The sequence below is a fragment of the Elaeis guineensis genome, chromosome 5 (genome assembly GCF_000442705.2).
Source record: "Elaeis guineensis isolate ETL-2024a chromosome 5, EG11, whole genome shotgun sequence".
Lineage (NCBI taxonomy): Eukaryota > Viridiplantae > Streptophyta > Magnoliopsida > Arecales > Arecaceae > Elaeis > Elaeis guineensis.
The window spans coordinates 108,248,748-108,268,959 of record NC_025997.2 but is presented as its reverse complement, the minus strand read 5'-3'; the positions used below and the strand labels follow the sequence as shown (position 1 = coordinate 108,268,959).

The 20,212-nt window shown below is 40.0% G+C and overlaps 2 protein-coding genes across 4 annotated transcripts; one reads left to right on the top strand and one right to left on the bottom strand.

The window, feature by feature from the left end:
* Positions 1-6,450: 6,450 nt before the first annotated feature.
* LOC105045402 (F-box/kelch-repeat protein SKIP30) lies at positions 6,451-7,837 on the top strand. Its single transcript, XM_010923671.4, has one exon. The coding sequence runs from the start codon at positions 6,518-6,520 to the stop codon at positions 7,625-7,627; it is 1,110 nt and encodes a 369-aa protein (XP_010921973.1). The 5' UTR covers positions 6,451-6,517; the 3' UTR covers positions 7,628-7,837.
* A 1,720-nt stretch (positions 7,838-9,557) lies between these two features.
* Positions 9,558-18,079, bottom strand: LOC105045403 (probable RNA-dependent RNA polymerase SHL2). Of its 3 annotated transcripts, none has more exons than XM_073258059.1 (3): positions 17,759-18,079; positions 14,875-17,674; positions 9,558-10,705 (listed from the first exon to the last, which is right to left on the bottom strand). In XM_073258059.1, the coding sequence occupies exons 2-3, from the start codon at positions 17,599-17,601 to the stop codon at positions 9,836-9,838; spliced, it is 3,597 nt and encodes a 1,198-aa protein (XP_073114160.1). In that variant the 5' UTR covers positions 17,602-17,674; positions 17,759-18,079; the 3' UTR covers positions 9,558-9,835. The 3 variants fall into 3 exon arrangements, with proteins under 3 accessions (XP_073114160.1, XP_073114161.1, XP_010921974.1); XM_073258060.1 differs by having other exon boundaries at positions 14,875-17,664; XM_010923672.4 differs by having other exon boundaries at positions 14,875-17,632.
* Positions 18,080-20,212: the final 2,133 nt, after the last annotated feature.

Here is a 20,212-nt window from a genome sequence, read left to right as displayed (position 1 = left end):
ACTCACACTACTCCAATGCCTAAAGCCATCCGAAGCTGATTACGTTCTTCGAGAAGTTTATGAAGAAATCTATGGCAACCATTTGAGGGGCAAATCTTTAGCTTATAAAGTAATCTAACAGGGTTATTGTTGGTTTACTATTCAAAAGGATTTGATCGATCTTGTTAATAAATGTGATCAGTATTAAAGGTATGCTAACATTCAACATCAACCTGCAGCTGAACTTATTTCTATTATAGCATCATGGTGCTCTGCTATAGGGAGAATGAATATTCTAGAATCTTTTCCAATAGCTACAGGGCAAAGAAAATTTTTGATGATGGTCGTTGATTATTTTACCAAATGAGTAGAAGCTGAACCTTTGGTGTAAATCACTGAGAAAAAAATATAAAATTTTATATGAAAATTAATTATTTATCATTTTGGTTTGCCTCGAGTAATAATCACTGATAATGGGCGGTAATTTGATAATCAAAAGTTTAAAGTATTTTATTTTAAGCTCCACATAGATCACAAATTTACTTTGGTTGGAGATCCACAATCAAATGGGGAAGCCAAAATCGTAAATAAAACTATTCTTCAGGCCCGAAGATAAGGCTCACTGAGGCTAAAGGTCTTTGGATGGAAGAATTTTATAATATTCTTTGGACATACAAAACTATACCTCGGAGGCCAATCGGAGAAACATCTTTTAAATTCACTTTGGAACAGAGGCTGTAATACCAGTCAAGTTCAATTTATCTACAATCAGAATAAAAAATTTTTATGATGAAAGCAATTCAGTCCGATTGAGGATCGATCTTGATTTACTTGAAAAAGCTCGAGAAAGAGCCTAGATTGGCATGGCAGTTTACAAATAGAAATTGACTAGATATTACAACTCTTAGGCAAAGCCTAAAATTTTTCATAAGGATGATTTGGGTCTCTGACGAGCTGAAGTTTTGAAACCTATGGAGCAAGAAAAACTCACCCCAAATTGGAAAGAATCTTACCAAATTATCGAGCTGGTCCATCCAGGAGCTTACTGAATTAAAAATTTGGATGGTACAGTCATTCTAAAAATATGAAATGCTGAAAATCTCAGAATGTACTATCAATAAAATCTTTCAATAAAGCATTCGATCTCTGTCCTGATGAAGACAAAGTTCTGATCAAAAGTTTTATTGAAGAATTCTTCTTCGCCCAAACTAGATCGGTAAAAATCGATCAAACGAGGATGAAGATAAGTAGAAATCTTGTTTGGCGATATCATGTCGATCGAAAAGAAATAAATCTATCCCAATGGGGTCAGTATGTCTAACCAAAATAAAGATAAGAAAAAGATTTAGTGTCCAAATGAGATCAGAAATAGCTGAACTAAGGCTATGAAAATCCCAACGAAATCAGGACAAGATGAGGTGAGACACCCGATCTCTGGATTGGACCTTATGAGATGACGTGAGATATTCAACCTCTAGATTGGATCTCATGAGATGATGGTGAGATGTCCGATCTCCAGATTGGATCTCATGAAATGATAGTGGGATACGTAATTTTTAGATTAGATCTCACAAGATGAAGTGAGACATCCGATCTCTGGATTGGATCTCACAAGATGTAGTGAGACATCCGATCTCTAGATTGAACCTCATAAGATAATGTAAGGCACCTGATCTTCAGATTGGACCTCAAATGAAAAATATCTGATTCTCTAAATCAAGTTTTGTAGACAGCAGAATTGACTCAATCCAATGAAAAAGCACTCAAATCTATAAATCAGATTTTGCTACATCAATTTAGATAAAGATTGCAAAAAGGCAACACGAGTCACAAATCCATAGATAAAAGAACCCGACCTACCGCTCCGAACTCAGATAAAGTTAATCACGTTGACTTCATCATTAGTTTGATTAAAAATGGTTGATATTTGAGTTGGATATTTTTTGAAACATCAAAACCCAGATCAGGTCAATCAAGATCGATATTACCTGAAGTGAAGAGGAAAAAATATTGACATTGAAAAATTCATTTCATTGATGTAAAAAGTATTTACAAAAGTCTATATCAGACTAATACAAAAGTTTGAAAAAGAAAGAAGAAGATAGTTCAGGCCTTAGTTGGAGAGTCATTTGCCGAAGGAGCTAGGGTAGGATCCTCGTCAACTGATTCCGTCAAAGTAGCTTTGACGAGGGGGACCTCAGTCGGACTGACGGGACTTCGGTTGGAGGAATCTTAATGATAGGAGTGGTAGAAAGCTCCATAATACAAACCCCAGAAGTCATCCTGGAGGTCACCTTAGTTGCTTCTATCAAAGCTGCTTTCATAGTGACCTTATTGAGATCAAGAGTTGGGAAAAGCTTGATGATCAAGCTCCTGCAACTCAAAAAATCATCATCAAAAGCTCCTTCTGAAGCTTCTATGACCTCATTTTGAAAAGCATCTGACTTTTTATGATCTTCGATACCCTTGACATCTGCTCCTTATCTTTATCAAGCCATCTTCGATATGAGACAAGGGCTTCATCACACTTTTCGATCATAGATTCAGCCTCCTTCAACTTGGCCTCCAACTCTGAGATCCTCTTTGCTTGTTTTTGCAGATTGTCATCTTGATCATTCATCTGGCGCTGATTGTCTAGGAGCTAGTTATTCTTCTATTTAATAGAGTCCATCTTCAGCCCCTCTACTGTTTCACTCTCTTTGGTAGCCTTCTTCTCTGCTGCCCTTTTAGCCTCCTCGATCGCTTTTTTAGTCTCTTTCTCGATCTTGAGCCCCTCTTCCAGGGACTTTTTATTTTCATAGAACCATGTCAAGTGATCATTGAGCAACTTGAAATACATGACTGACTTCAAAAAGAAAGATATAGTCAGGTCGGCAAAGAGCTGATATAAAAAAAAAATAAGAAGACAAAGAAAGAAAAAAAGAAGAAGAAGAGAGTAGAAAATAGAATAGAATGAAGATTTATGTCCATGATACTATTGAATTCATAATTTTTTACTTTCTCCAGGGAAAGATCCCTCCTCCAGGCATCTAGGTCCTTTTGAGGCATCATTGTACAAAGCAAGTCCTTGCCCACTCTAGGTTTTTCTAAAAGTGATGCCTTCATCAAGTCAATTTTTTTCAACAAGAAAGATTGTAGGTTGACATTAGGAGTCTGGGACCTCGGCCACTGGTCTGTTGGCGGAGTTGACTCGACCGATGTTGGAGGAGGAGGTGCTGGAGAAAAGGTCTGCCTTGGATGTGCAGACTCTTTTGGAGGTGGACGAGCCACCTCGATAGATTAGTGAGTCAATTTCGTCGATGGTGCGATGGAGATCGGGGCAGCGTCTGCATCAATTAATATCACCCCATGTGATGATTGAGAGGTAGCCAATCTTGAACGAATAGCAGTCTCCTTATTCCTCTTAGGAGTAGACTTGTCAGTCAGATCATGCTTCCTCTTCTTTGCGTCAGCCAATTTTTTTGGATCGAACTTCATTAGTTTTGCTATAAAAAAAAATGTTAGAAAAAAAAATGATGAAAGATAATCAAATAATAGAAAAGAAATTGATGTCAGACGTACCTTAAGAAGAGATCTGACTGATGCCAGCATTAAATAAGGACTGGTCGGACACTAGTAGACTCAACTTGGATACCTTCATATCTAGAAGTTCTACAAAAGCCTCTTCATCCCTAGATAATATTTCATTATTTGAGTTTCATTTGGTTTCGAACTTACGCTATTTACAGCTAAAACCCCATGGGACATCATAAGAAATAAAGAAAAAATGGTTTTTTCAATTATGTATAGAAGGAAGAGCATGATCAAATTTATATTTAGATCGAGATGAAAAATACCATCAGTTTTTTTCATAATGATATTTCTTTAGAATGACTAATACCTTAAAGAGAGTAACCTTAAGTTCTATAGTAAAAAATTTACAACAGATGATAAATACTATGATCATCCTAATGACATTTGAAGTAACTTGAGTTGGATGGAGTCTATAGAAATCTAAAATATTACTGAAGAAAGGATATAAAGAAAATTGAAGTTCAAATTGGAATGCGACACAACCTTCTGGAGGTTTAGTAATCCTATCATCTCGACCTAGAGCTATGAGCTAAAATTCTTCAAGAATCAAATATTTTTTTTTGACTTCCTGAAGATCGATATCGATCAGGATAGATTATTCAGTACTTGGACTGAAGTAATCCAAAAAATCCTTTATAGGATATTCTGGATCCCCTCGACCTGAAGTATTGACCTCTGCTGTCGTCTGAGATGAACTTTTCACTTCAAACTCTAGTAGCGATTGGGTTGATCGAGGTATCCGATTATCCTGATTTATCTCATTACTGCTATTAGAAGATATTTTTTGAAAAGATAGAAGAAAGTAGAGGCAAATGGAAAAAGGAAAGCGAACAGAAAGAAAAAGAAAAAAAAAGACTATCCAAAAGAGAAAAATAAGGATTGCTGAAACTTAAAATCTTGAATTTACATGAAAAAGGAGCCGAGGATAGAAGAGTCTACCTAATAGACAAAGAGGAGGATCTGAGGAAGGTTTTAAAGAACAACTTTGCTTCTTTCTTCTTTAGTTCCGATGATCTTGAGGGGTCTCTTCTCTGATACCGGTGATATTGAAGAAGCTCTGAAAAAATTTTAATAAGACTTCCACGTGAAGAAAATAGTAAAGTGATTTTCAAGCAGAGTACAGATCTATTTATAGAACTTATCGATGGTCTGGATTAAATTGATATATCGTTGGATCAATGCCATTTGTCAGTAATCTGACAATTTTATGAAAAATCATTTCAATGACCTCTTCCAGATCAAGCCATGCAGGCGGGATCCACATGGTAGCTAGAGTGACCAATTATGATGTGACACTTGATGCACGCATATCAGGGGACAGCTGTCCAAATAATGATGAGGTCCCAATTTTCTAAATGCCCATAATTACCAAATTCGACGGATCATTTTCGAGAAATGGCATATCACTTCAAATGATTAAAAATTAATACTTTCAACTGTCAGAGGTATGAAATATTTATGACGACAATACAAGTCAGATAAGATCTTCTGAAGAGACTTTCCACACCCGATGTGAAGAACTTCACTTCGATCTGAAAAGTGAGGGGCATATGTTGGTATATATTATACGACCTCATCATCTGAACATATGGCAATAAATTATTATCTGAATCATAAATGATCTTTCAGATCATATCGATTGTTTACCGATCTTCTTCTTCAGATTGACATTTGATTGGCCTAACTCATCCAGTGCTATTCTTTGAATATGATAACTCATTTTAGCCTGTGATCGATCTGCGATGAATTATGTTGGTCTTTAACCGATATGGTTATGAAGTACCAAAGGGCTACATGATACTCAGTTCAGTCAGTTATCGATCTAAACTGCATCACATCGATAAGATACCGATATATCATCAAAATACATATGGTTATTTGACAGCTGTCATCCAGCTAAGCATTAGCTGTCTTCCAACTATACTACAATCAATCACCATGTGGGCAAATATCCCATGATCTCTATACAACTGGCCATTCTGTTATAATAAACTGACGGCCTAACAAACTCTCTTAATGGCCTAACAACCTGAGCAGGCCATCCTCACCCTCTCTATATAAAAGGGAGCAGGGTATTCTTCGCAAGGTAAGTCAGGACTAATAGAGTTGAGACTCTGCTGAATCATTTCAGCTCTCCCATTTTCTTCACTTGTCTATAATTTTTTCTATCATCGTTTTATTCTCTTATTTTCATAATCTGTTCTCAAGATTCTATCTGACTTAACCATCGGAGGATTTTGAATCAGAATTTACTGCAGACTTTTTTAAATTCAATTAAAAAATATTTTAGCTCGATCCAAGACTGATCCCGTTTAGAGCCTTGTAGCAACAGTACTATATAGTTCTAATATGATTTGCTACGTAGACCGTCATCTTATTTGTCATCCTATTCATTGTAAAAGGAATAGATATAGAGGTTTGAGTGGTGATTGATGAAAAAGGACTTAAGAAGATCCCACATTGACAGTTGTAGGTCCAATAATACCCAAATGGCTGTAATTGTGGTTATGTGCCTGCCAAGTAGCTTGAATTGTGACTTCGGCTCGGAATTGAGAAAAACGCATGGGCAATTTGGCATGGGGTGAGGGAGACAGAGAAAGTGGAGCTTGTGGGACCCTCCCCAAGCTATTTTCCTTGGCTGCCACGTTTCATTCTCGGCTTGGAGGACGGACAAACTGACATAATTTCCAACGCCACCATCTACCTCCGTACAAAAAAGGAAAAAAAAGAAATTTCCATCTCACCAAAGCTAGACAAAATTTCCCACATCTCAATCCTTGCTCTTTCCACCCAAAAGCGCATGCGCTTTCCCTCACGCTATTGTTTGCCATGTCTCTTAGTCGATGTTCTCAAACTAACAAGTACGCCTCCTCCTTTGGACTCTCCGCCACCCACAACTATATTTTTCACCCTCTCCCACTTGCCCAATTCCCGACTCCCTTAGCCTCCCCCCACCCTCTCCACAATGGGCTCCTTGCCTTCCACTCCTCCGCCACCACTCTCGCCGGAAAACCCGGCCGCCGTCGACAGGATCTACGCCCACTTCTGCCCCCGAGACCCCGCCGCCGGCCTTTCCAACTGGCTCGAGTCCCACGACCCGTCCGACGACACGTGGCGACGCACCGGGCCAATTCCTGGCATCCCCGAGAACCACGTCCTCAAGGGCTCCGCCATGGTCTCCATCGGCAGCTCCCTTTACATCATCGGCGGCCGGCTTTGCCGCAAAGGACCCTATATCTCCGGCGCCGATGATTCGATCGAGGTGGACGTCGCCGTCCGGCCGGACGTCCTCCGCCACGACACCGTCACCGGGGAGTGGTCCGCATGCGCGCCGCTCCTCGTCCCCCGTTTCGACTTCGCGTGCATGGCATGCGACGGGAAAATCTACGTAGCCGGGGGTCAGTGCGTGCTGTCCAGCGCCCGTGGGACGTCGGCGGCCGAGGTTTACGACCCCACGGACGACACGTGGGACCCGCTCCCACCCATGAACACTTTGCGGTACAAATGCGTAGGGGTCACGTGGCAGGGGAGGTTCCACGTCGTCGGCGGTTTCGCGGAACGTGAGAGCTTGGCCGGAGACAGGTGGCCGTCGCCGGTGGACCGGAGCTCGGCGGAGGTGTTCGATGCCCGGCGGGGTGAGTGGGACCTCGTGCCGGGGATGTGGCAGCTGGACGTGCCGCCCAACCAGATCGTGGCGGTGGAGGGGCGGCTCTTCAGCTCCGGCGACTGCCTCAACACGTGGAAGGGACACATCGAGGCCTACGACGGGAAGCTCAACATCTGGAACATCGTCGAGCGGTCGCACCTCCACGACCCGTCGTCGCTCGTCGTCGGAGGCGACATGGGTGGCGGGCCGGCGGTGCAGAGGCTGTACCTCACCATGGCTCCAATTGGGACGCAGCTGTACTTCCTCGCCGGGTATCGGATGCCAGGGGACGAGTTCAGGTCGGTGTCGGTGGTGCACACGTTCGACACGGCGTCGGGGACCGGGGAGGCGTGGCGGAGCTCGGAGCCGATGGAGGTTGATGAGATGAAGGAGTTGTGCAGTCACTGCTGTGTGGTGCAGCTCTCTTGAGCACTTGGTTCTCTCTCTCAATTGAGTCTGGTAGTAGTTGATGAGTTCTGGTTAAGGTTATATAGGAGGATAAAATTCCCACATAATTTCATACCTGTGTGCTGCTGAAATTGTGGATGAGACTTTGTAATCAATTTAATGAATGTAAACGTAATTATGTATTTGTGTATTACTACTAGGCAAGTGATTGTCCGACAAGGATTTTAAGTTCGAGTTGATGCATCTGGAAATATTTGGATATCATTTACTCCAATAGATTTTATTTTGCTTTCTCTGGAATTGATGAACGAAAGTTAAAGAAAAGAATCAAATGAATCCATTTAACCTTGAAGGCTATCCAAATTCAGCGCAAGTTGCCGTACTCCAGCTTAAAATCTGCCTCCGATCAGTTTGAGGCCTGAAATAGGCCACTTTAATTATTAGATGGCTCATCATGTGCCTGCTCTGTAACTAGACACATTAGTATGTGTGAATCTTGAGAGCATTTTGGTAGATGGTGTGATTTCACCATCTAGATCATTTAAAGTAGATTATTATTTTCATGTGATCTTATATACTTCTGCTTATTGGTTCATTTCAAACTACAAGAGTTCATTAAGGGGTGTGTTTTCCATAAAAAGAAAAAGAATGTGCGTGCTATGTAGAAAGGAGGACCATGGCAGCATATTTTTCATGCCACAAGGTTTTCACTAGAGAGAAATCTTGCAAGCTACGTGCTTACAAGCTCAAGTTTGTAACCAGGCACACCAATTTTCCATTACAATGTGAATTTAGTTGCACGAAGAACTGCTTTCTTAGAGGATTTATCTTCCAGTCACTCCCAATCTACGTGCCAACGATCCCAACTTTGTAATCAATTGAATTGGATGAAGAACTGCTCTTTCTTGAGAACATTTATCTTCCGGTCCAGCTAAACTCTGGCAGGACTACAGGCTTTTTGCAGTCTCAAGAATTGTTCAGCTCATGTGGAGCAAAGTTGACACGTTTGCACCACCAGAATTCCAAGGCAAACGACATTTGGTGGTGTGGCAGTGAAGCAATCGGCATTTGAAATTTCTGAGCAAGGCTTGTGAATCTTCTCTAGCCTTCAGCTTGTTGGACCAGCTTGGGTGATTCACAAACTTTGGTTTAATTTGTAGACTCACATTTCACTTCTCAAAATGGGCAAGTATGCCTGTCAAAGCATAGCTATTAGAAGAAATACAGCAACTAGCTTTCACTCGAATGAATGGAGTTGAACATAAGTTGCAGCTAAAAATATTGCAATCCAAATGGCAAGAGTCCTGTTTTCTCCTCTCCAGCTCTTGGCTTCACATTCTCAAGAACAGCTCATCCAAGGCAGAGGCTTTAGATTCCAGAGTTAGATGGCTTCATCTGCCATGTTGATGTGGAGGCAGGAGATCCATTCACTGCCCATTAGTGATGGCAATTTAGATTTCTTTGTAAAAGGTATTTATCAGTGATAAGAATAAAATGCTAGAGAAACAATCTTTCAAATATTGTCAAACAAATCCAACACTCGCAGTAATCAACCAGAACCCTCTTTCTCAAAATCTATACCAAGTAGAGAATGATGTGGCCATATGTTAGAACTAAGATCATGGAACATACAAAAGCGCTGCACTTTATGCATGTCCGCACGCTAATGGAACAGCTTTTACCACAGCATGCACCCGACAGAGGCATGTTTTACAATCATTGTCCCGTACGATCATTGAACAACCCTGGATCCTATTCTCTTTTCTTGCTTCAAGCTAACGCAAGAGTGATATGGCTCTAATTATGTATAATTTTGTCCTACTTATAGGAACAAATTTGACAGAAAAGCTAAAAATTATTAATGCTACAGTCCCGTGACCAAGAAAAGAGCAAGAATACAACAAAGTAATCGCAACTCTAAAGCAGAACCAGCTCACATGCCACAACAAAATAAAGCGAATTTAATCCTTAAAGTGATAGCAAAAAGCTTTCAATGATTGGAAATAATCAACATGAAAACATCTTTGAAACATGACAAAACATCAGCAAAATTTTATAACATGGTAATGATATCACCATTGGGAGTCAACTGCATGATAATTACATCAAGAAACAAATGTGAAACCTACATTGATAACCTAATGGAAGAATGGCAGATTGGCAGAGTGGCCTTGGTGTACCCAACAAGACTGATTCCAGAATGACGTTGATAAACAGAGAGGACGTTCCTCATATCCTCTCCGAAAGATAGCATGCAAGTGTATCAATTGGCCTGCTATTGTCAAACTTTTGCCTATCTTGTGAACTTATCTTGATTCGAACCAGGTAATCAGCTGCTACCCATGCAAAGCTGAGCCGCGCAGGCACTACATCCCCATCTGGCTCCTTGATTTCACCTGACCTCTTAATCCACCGGGGGTGGTAAGTCACTTGGTACCATGCCGAAGCCCTTTGTTCATATGATACACTCTTCTCATCATCTGTGAGTTGTTGAAAATCAGGCCCCATATCCTCGAATATGCGCCTAAATTCCTTGTGGAGAGCAGAGTATGCATTTTTTAGTCGCTCCTTCAGCTCCCCCTGCTTCCTGCTATTGTATTTTGGCAGGGACCAAATATGGCCGGTTACAACCTCCCCTTCTGATCTAACTCTGTACTGCGCCAACAACGCATTTAGCTGCCCATCATATGAGCACTTATTTTGCCATGCATCAGCAAGGTAATATGAGGCCCCAGGTATATCAAGATCTGTATCATATGGTAATTCCTCAGCAGTGCAGGGCAGTTCAGTTGACACATCATTGTCAGCGGCATATTTAATATTCCGATAAAGTCTTCCCAAGACCTTCTGGGACTTGTAGGACATATGGTCATCCTTGCCCATGAAGTCAGGATATACTTTGGGTTTGAGGCCTGATGGCATCGTTACAAGCTTCCCTGTTTTGGGGAAGTCTACAGCAGTAGCTGCCAGCTCAGCCAGTTGGAGGCAATTTTCATCCAACGCTCCATATTCACTGCGGTCTGCATGAACAACATGAGCATTGCAAATGACACCAAGATTTTCATTGACCATGTTCTTCAAAAAGAAGTCAATAATGTCCTGTCAAACAACAGAAACAAAAATATGTAAGTAGGGGTGTTTTGACAGTTTCAAAGCCTTTCATGCATTGTAAGTGAAATAATGGCATGATGCAGAAATCTGTATGTGATAACTCCAGATCAAGTGGATCTGAATATTTCAACTATAGAAATTCAGTAATGTGGTGAAGACGTCCATATATGGCCCGAATGTCTAGCTATTCTGCACTACGGAATTTATTAAACTATCAAATTGAATATATTTAAAAGGACTCACATATAAAAAGAATTATAACTGTAAGTAGGCTGTCAAATCGACTTCAGGTACAGATACCGTTTTCATTTTTTCCTTGAGCACACAATTTGATCAATTTATCACCATCCATGCAGAGTCACACATAAAACCTAGTAGCAACTCGGTCAGCAACATAATTGCAAGCCTTCTTAAACCATTTTAACTAACAAATTTGGAGAAATTGTTCACATTGAATAAGATATGCTAACACCACAAGGGGCATTGAACTTGAGCTTTAAAGTTCCACAAGTTTAAAATAATGACAAATATCTTTAGCAACAAGTCTAGCACAGCTTAGGCCTATGTATAATCTCTTCACCTTTGAGTTAGAATATTAGCTGTGGCTGCAAATGAGCCAAGCAAATCTGAGTTTTAGGCTGCTGAGGCTCAGCTTGACACATAACAGATCTTTCGGGGTTCAGCTCAAGCTTGAGTTCAGGGAGCTAAACAGAAGGTGTTCAAGCTTCGCAGGAAAAGTTATTAGCCATTCTAGACAAGCTTCCCTTTGTTCTTGCAAGTCCCTAGTGTTCAGGCTTGGCTCAGCTATGAGCCAAGCTTTAGAAATTGTTTGAGCTTGCCTAATTTCCTAACTTAGCCGAGCTGAAATGAGATCTTACATAGCCGATCCTGAGCTGCTCATATCATTTGGAGCACTAGCAATAGCAGCTCAAATCATTTGCAGCACTAGTAATAGCAGCCATGACCAGACTGCCATCTGATTGTACTAGGAACAACTGAACACATCAAAAAAGGTGTGACTACCGGGAAACAGATCTATCAAATACACACACACATATATACATATGTATGTATGCATGTACTAGGAACTAATGAACACATCCAAAAAGGTGTGATTACGGGGAAGCAGATCTATCAAATATACACACACACATATATATACATACGTACCTACCTACCTACCTTCAATCCCCTCAACTCGAACCTTTAGAATAGAATAAAAGAAAATAACTTAAATGATGAAAGTAAATCTCCTTTGCTTTTATTGAATTTTTTTTTCATGATCCCCAAATTCTAGTCATATCATGTGAAAAAGTCTATTCTCTTTGCTTTCACTCTCTCTATCGAGGTTCTAGTGGGTGAAAAGTAGAGTCCATGCTCTTTACTTTCATTTCCTCTATTCCAATTCTTCAAAGCCATAGCAAGTGATGTCCTCCTTATTTGAGTTGGATTCTTATTTTAGCTAAAAAAAGAAGAAATTACAAATTCTCTATTATTCTATAGAAGTCCATTCCGATTCCTCTTCTTGAAAACTTCCCTGTTTTTGTACTAGTGAAGTTCAGTGCAAATCGAATAGGATTCCTCCTATAACTAAAAGAAGATACAAATTACAAAAATAATAAAAATAATTTTTAAAAAAATCAAATTTGTGTAGAAGTTAGATCTTGACTCCTATATCAACTTCATCTTCAATCGCATCAACAAATTCTTCCAGGATTGAAAGTCGTGAAATCCTCGAAGTTTTTTTGCTCAACTGAGTCCTAGATGTGGCAGATATTACTCCTGGAGCTTGTCCAAACTTACTTAAGTGACCAGATTGATCCATGATGATTAAATAATCCTCCTAGATCAAAGCTTCCCCTATTTGGGGAATTGAGGTCCTGCTAGATTAAACTAGAGTTGGAGAAACTCCTGCTAAGCTTCTTAGTTTTTGGTTTAAATTCATCCTCCACCGTGAAGCATCAATCTCTTTCAATATTGGTAGCATAAACTTCTCGTCGTACCTAGATGTTAGAGAAAATTTTGTGACAGGAGCTGCAAGTATTGAAGCTGGAGGAATCAATGGAGTCACAAGCCCTATGAACTGTATGAATTTCTCCTACAATTAAGTGAGACATGACTTCACATCATCATCCACCAAGGTAGAAGCTATCCACATCTTTGTCCTTTGATGTGCTTCAAGCATCAAAAGGTTTTCTCCCATTTGCTTGCACTGCTCTCATGTTTCAACCATATACTAGGACTTCACAAAATAAAGATCCTAGAGTCTAATACCAACTTAATCCGATACAGAAGAAGGATTTCCTTCAACCTACTCAACTTAAATATTTAGAATAGAATAAAAAAAAAATAATTGGTGAAATTGGGGTCATGACCTCCATTACTTTCATTAATTTTTTACGATACACAAATCGCAGTACATATTTTGGTGGAAAGTAGATTCTATTTGGTTAATTTCCATGATATACAGATCACAGTATATGGTGGAAAGTCAATTCTATTCTATTTGCTTTTACTCATATTGGGATTCTAGTGGATGGAAAGTAGAGTCTATGCTCTTTGTTTTCATTCGTTTATTCTTGTTCTCCAAAACCATAGCATAAACCCTCTATTTATATTAGCAAGGTCCTCCTTACTTGGATCAGATTCTTTTACTTGAAGAGGAAGAAAATTTATCTCTTTTTATACTAGTGAAGTCTGAACCAAATCAATTTGGATCTCTCCTAATTTAAATATAAATAAATAAATAAAAATATATATATATATATATAACAAAATACTAAAAAATTAAAATTTTAAAATTGGGCATGCCAACTTCATCTTCAATTGCATCACCAATTTTTTTTCCAGATTAGAAGTTATGGCTTCCCGAAGTTTTGGTACTCAATTGAGTCCTAGATAATGGCAGATTGTTCTCCCAGAGCTTGTCCAAACCTACTCAAGTGGCTAGATTTGTCCACAACAAGTCAGATGATCTTCCTGGATCGGAACCCAAGATCTTCAACCTTTAGGGTAAACTTTAACCATTCTCACTTATTCTCCTCAGGAAAACTTTCCTTCTAGTTCATTTAATTCAAATCTGAGCTCTGATCTTAATTTCCAGCAAACCATAAATTTGCTTTTGTCTTCCTCAATCCATCATCCCCTTCACACCCTCAAACACATATAGACTACATATATGTGTCTTTAAGTACATGTGTGTGATTCCATGCATGTAACTACATATAGTTTATATGTATAAGAGCATATATTTACCATTATGGTTGCATACTTTTCTGGATTGGTCACATTAAACATAACTAACAATTGCAAGCACATCTATATGAGCAATTGTATGGATCAAAGTATGGTCCACTACGGTTTGGGAACGTTTTAGGACCGGATCTCAACCTGATGCCGACGTTCATGAATAGGTGAAGGCAATCTTGCAATAGAGAGAGACCTGCATGAAACCTAAAAGGCCAAACTTGCCTAATTGATGCTGTGCCCTAAGATCATGCAACTAGCACATGCATCATACACACTATTCCACCTCTATAATCTGATAAGTAGAACTAGTAACATATTTCCAACGATGTAGTTTTCAAGGGAAGAAAACACACAACAACATTTGACCTTTCAACAAATTTGTGACTTATAATCATTGACTACCAAATCATAGTTCCAAACCAATTACTAATTTGTAGAGTGGCCAAAAGCACCATTGAAATCTTTCTACACAGTTAAAGTCTATGATCCATGATCCATCATGAGCTCATAATGTAGGGAATTGTAAATGATGCTGGTAGTATAAAGTTTAATGAAATGGAGGTTACGGTTATGATGTGATTAAATGCTTCTAATGGTAAAGTTTCTTGTTCAACTAAGAAGTAAGAGGTTATGGCTTGATGTGATTAAATGCTTCTGAAAGTTCACTAAGAAACCAAGCATGACAGAATTACATATCACAAGAAAACAATGGCCACAATAGGCTCCACTGGCTAAAAGGAAAAGAAAAAAATGCCTAAATCTTAAATACCAGTAGAAAAGTATCTTAACATATTTTAACTGTAGCACTAAGTTATGGAGTGTGCACCACATTAATCCACCTATGGCTAAAGAAAACTAGTCTATAAAGGAGATAAGTAGAAAAGTTTCATTTAGATCAATTCACTTACACGAGGAGTCACCGCACGTGGCTGAAGTTTGGGCTCGGCAGGGGTGTAGTCCATTGGGATCCAACTCTTCTTGCTTGGAGGTATAAGATTTTCATCCCATGTAACAAAATAAAGATCACCATCAAGGTCACTTCCTGATGCCTCATTTGCATGAGGCCTATCTCCTTTCTGTGGGAATACCAAGCAATCAACAAGATGGTGCAAGCTAGGTACATCAACTGCTTCAAGGATCCGAATATCTCCTGGATGGAGGCAGGGGTTCTTGGCTATGGCCACCGTACCAACAATTACTTGTCTATTTTTCTTTAATAAGGAAAATCTTGAACCATGCTTCATGAAACAATTTTCTAATGAAGGAATTGAGGACTGAATGAAGCATTGTCCATGCTCGAGTACCCCAAGTTCATCAAGACAACCCATCAACCACCTTCCCTTTGGGACAAAAATTCTTGCTTTTGCCAAAAGATCTCCTAGCTGCGCAGACCTTATGCATGAAAGCATTGCTTTCAAGTGAGGCTCCATTTGAGGTTTAAAGCCAGCACTCAGCATTATTGCTGCTGTATTCCCTTGCTCAGCACATGAACTGGTAAGTACATCAAATGCAACATCAGTATCTACAAGCATCTGGTTTAGCTTATAAATCATTGAATCCTGCATGCTTTCGAAGACACTGTCGGCAACATTCAAGGATGAAAGCAATGTCACAATTTGTCGGTTTAAGAAGCCTGGCTGGAACCTCGTCCATGATACAACCTCCAACATCGTGTGGCTGGACTCGAACTTATTCATGCTTGGCCTTAGTGATAGCCGAACCCCATCATCATCTGCTGGCCAAACAGCCACAACCCCCTTGAAGCCAGCATATCTGATTTGATAGGCAGAAGGGGGATTCTCTGTTAATTGCAATTTTTCAGCAACTTCTATTGCCAGCTCTGGAATGATTTTTCCAATGCCATCTGAAAAGACATATCCATTTCTTTCAATATCTGGAAGTAATGGATTAAACTGATCCAGTGGCACATCCACTGTGGCATATGTAGATGAAAAACATTGTCCCATTCTAGCTGCACATTTTGCCACATTTTTATTTGCAAACTTCCCCATCCAATTCCTGATGGCCATCACAGATGTGTTGCTATCCTCTGCAAAAAACCATGCAGATCGGTCCCTAAGCTGATTAGATGAAAATGCTAGAAAGGAATACCTTCTACCACAGAGGTGGAATCCATCTAATAAAATATTCCTCACCCTCCTGAACACTGTGGTCTTCTGTGGGAATGAGTTTGATGTCAGTTCCTTGACAATTGGAGCAACATAATAATTTAGAACATTGTTGTTCAGTGGCTGCATGCCCTCATCCATGAAAGTCACCCTCAGAAACCTATCAGCAACCTTTTTATAATTCCTAAGAACCCTGTTAGAAAGTTCTACCTCTGGGGGGAGACAATATGCCTTTGTTGGTGTTATAACCAGCCTCCTCACTTCAGTGCTATCATCCAAAAGCTTGGAGCTCTTGAGAAGCTTAGGGTTCTTTAGCAGCCAGTCCTGGACGAGCTTCAACCTTTTGCGAGGATCAAATATAGGAGTTTTGTAAGCCCATATATGCCTCAGTGCTATTTCATTTACCGCATCACTCTGGCTCCTCAACAAGGCGAAGAACTCTTCAGAGAGCTGGTGCTGATTGACAATTCCTTTATGCACCAATGCATCTACCAAGAACATTATTGAAAAACTGATGCCTTCCTTATACTGAACAGAGAAAAATGGGTCCGGCATGAGTGTACCGAATTCTGGCTCCTCTCGAACTGCAAGTGGGCGTTTAGGCCAGTGTTCAGCTATCCTACGCTCCCTCAGATATGCAAGGGATTTCTCCAATATACGCCCATAGCGAGGAGAAAATGAAACACGATATGAAGAACTCCTACTAATTGCACCACCAGGAGTGAAGTCCGTCGTTCTGATCCATGGATCTTCATCATCCAACAGACTAAACGAGGCAGTCACATGGATGTCATCATCAGCAGTTCTGTAATACACCCATGGAGTCGACGAGAGCTGAAAAAGCATCACATGGGGGTACCGATCTGTAAACAGCTTAACCTCATTGATGTCCCTCACCAAGAATTCCACCTTGAAATCACATTTTATCACTGCCATCTCTTTTATATCCTTGAAGGCGAATGCAGTCTCTTTAGAGAAAAGAATCCTGCAGCACCCATCGAAGGGATCAATAAGGAAATCGACCCCCAACTTCGGTCCCTTCCAAGCCACCAAGAATTCATCCCTGCTAGCCAGTGTTCCAATCTCAACACCGACATCGACGAACCGAAAGGGATCCGTTGTCCGCCGCCGGTTGATGCGGAACGAGCTGTCGATCCCGGAATTCGCCCTCAGAGGGTGGCCATTCAAGATAAGCTCGCACTTGCCAGCTGCATTGATCGCCCTCTTGGCAGCATCGGGAGTGGCAAAGTGAACAAAAGCGTGAGGAACCACCTTCGGATGGTCATCCTTTCTCAGGACGTCGGACACGTCGAGGACGTTAAAGTTGGGGTAGGATTCAGGCGGCGTCCAGGAATTCTTCACTCTACACCGCCATATCAAGCCAGCTTCGTGCTCCATGAAATCGGTGAGGTCCTTCGCGGAGACCCTTTCGTCAAAGCCGCCGAAGCTGACCTGGCTGACGACCAACTCCTTCTGGTCCCTCTCCTGTGCCCCAAGCGAACCCATCTGCCCGCACCTCGTGATCAAGCACTCAACACTGCAGGATTTTCTCTCACTTCATCCAACTTTCTAATCGTTTCTATTTCAGAATTAATTTTCGAAATAGATGATCGTCCCAAAAAAAAAAAAGAAACGTCGAAATTAGGGTTTAGGGTTTACCGACCTGGGTGTTTTTCCGGCGATCGGCCGGAGGATGGGGTTGGCGCGCGTGAGGTCGCCGCTGGACCTATTGCATCGTGTGGCCGATGTTAGGATGGCGGCGAGCGGAGCCTGTTCTCTTTCCTCTCTTCTTTTTCCGATGACTTCTTCGAATGTGGCTTCGAAGGAAGCTGATTTGAGAATTTCTTTTATCGGTGCGGACTCTCGCCGGAGTGGCGATCAGCGACCGAGGGAGTCAGCCGAAGGAGTGGCCGATCGCCGCGGGTAAGAAGGAAAGGAGTAGGGGAAAGGAGCGACAGGAGTGCAGTTCGAGGGTTTGGTTTCGCTGGGGTTTTATGTCTCATGTCTTTTCCCAAAATGACCTCGCTTTCGGCATGCCGAGTTTCTAAACAGCCCCCAGGACGTTTCGTCTTTTACTAAAGGCGCCCTCTCTCCAAATGAAATCGGCGGATCTGTTCTGAGCACGGCCGTCCCGGTATTCGATACACATCCAAAGTCGGCATAGTAAATCCCACTACCCCAATAAAAATTATTTCACGAAAAGAGCCTTCCTAAGGTAAATACCGGAAGTGGGCGGCCCTGTCACTAAATTTACGCGAAGCATCCAAAACAATTTTTTTTTAATTTTTTGGAAAAACCCCTCATATGGTAAGTATGAAATTATATTTGTTTCTTTTGACTTCATACAAAAAATGCCCCATCATTTGGATGTATATGAGATGAAGAAAAGGATTAAAAGAAAATTGAAATCTTCTTATTTTCCTCTCAATCTGGGACTCGGTTGTATAAGTCCAATACCAAAATCATAGTAATTTATAAATTGCATGGTCCCGATGTCAACAAGACCAACATGACGCATGAGATAGTCCATTTCCATGCACAATATATGAAGGACAGTGATTGTAAGCCAAGAGCTCTTTCATCCAAACTCTGGATTGGAAATTTAACTTAAATATTTTAGCGGTCTCATAGGTTTAATAGGTCGGTCTCATGATATGTTGGAGTTTTATTAGATACTTGAGTCCCAAAAAATAAAAGCAGGGCAAAATTTAATACTTGACCTTTAGCTGTTATGGTAGGTATAGCTTGCTTCAAAGTTAATAACCAACTACATGTTTGATCCAAGTTTTCTTCTACTTATTTTTGCATTTGACTAAACATGAATAAATATAATTTGTGCTATTAGGAGAAGAGTGCTGCTTAACATCACCTGTCCTATGCACCCTAATATAATTGGGTATAGGTGGGTGACTATAGAAACTTAAGTAGTATCAACTGATCATCTACTTTTATATATATAACTAGCGAGTAGAATAGTGAGCAAACAAGTTTCATTTGATATTTTTCTTGAAGAAAAAAAGAAAGAGAGACACTGGTATCAAACACAAAGTTTTTTTAAAAAAAAAAAAAACTTGCTATAAGTGGAGCATAAAAATGGCTAATACCAAATGTTGTAATCAACTCGAATTTAAAATGTGTGGTGACATATATCATCAAGGCTCTAAAAGTCCGATTGCACAATAGTTATCATACAAAAAGGGTCTAATTGCTTAGAATTCTCTCTTTAAAATTATAAAGATGATACCATCAAGTGCCTGCTTGAATAGTATTGCTCCTCCCCGTTGGATCATGAGGTTTTGATATAGTGACTTCAACCCTTGCAGAGACCTAGTTAGTAAAACTCTATTTTCTTAGGGGCTTAGTTTCAGAACACACTAACAAAAACATTTAGGAATAGGCCTAATTTTCTTCTTTTATCATGTTGTTTGGATCCCAAAATTGTAGCTTCAAATGCCCAAATCAAGCTAGCTTAGGTCAGTCTTATCATGCTAGACCAGAAAAAAGGAGGTGGGTGGAGGAGATGGGTTTTATGGTTTGAACCAAGTATATTGCTGCTATTCTAGTTTGGAGAAATTCTTTGTCCACCACCCCTGATGGAGAAAAAAGCACCGCTTCATTGGATTGGGTCATGTAGCATAATTAATGATGGAATAAGCATTTAAAGCAGCTTGGCTTTTTTTTTTTTGAATTTTCTCTAACAAAAATGGCCTTTTCCTCTAAAACACACAAAATCATTATAACTCAACAAAATATCATATAAAGACATAAATGATGTTGTCACAAGCACCAAAGATAATAATTTAATCTGACTCAAGTATTATGTAGAATAGTATGAGATCAAGTGCTGAATCTTCAAGGATCAATGGACTGAATTGTGTTTAAATTAAAAAATATGATGAAAGAATAAAAATTTTAAGATTTAAGAAAGATAAAAGAAACAAGTTGATAGAGATAAAGTTTTAAAAAAATCAAGTAGAAAAAAGTACCTCAGGATTTTCGAATCCATCCTTAATCATAGATCAGTATTTAATTAAAGCAATCAATATCACTAAAAACTATAAGCCTTAGTGATGATCAAGAAATAAATTCATGATTTAGTTCTTAATATAGTTTATCT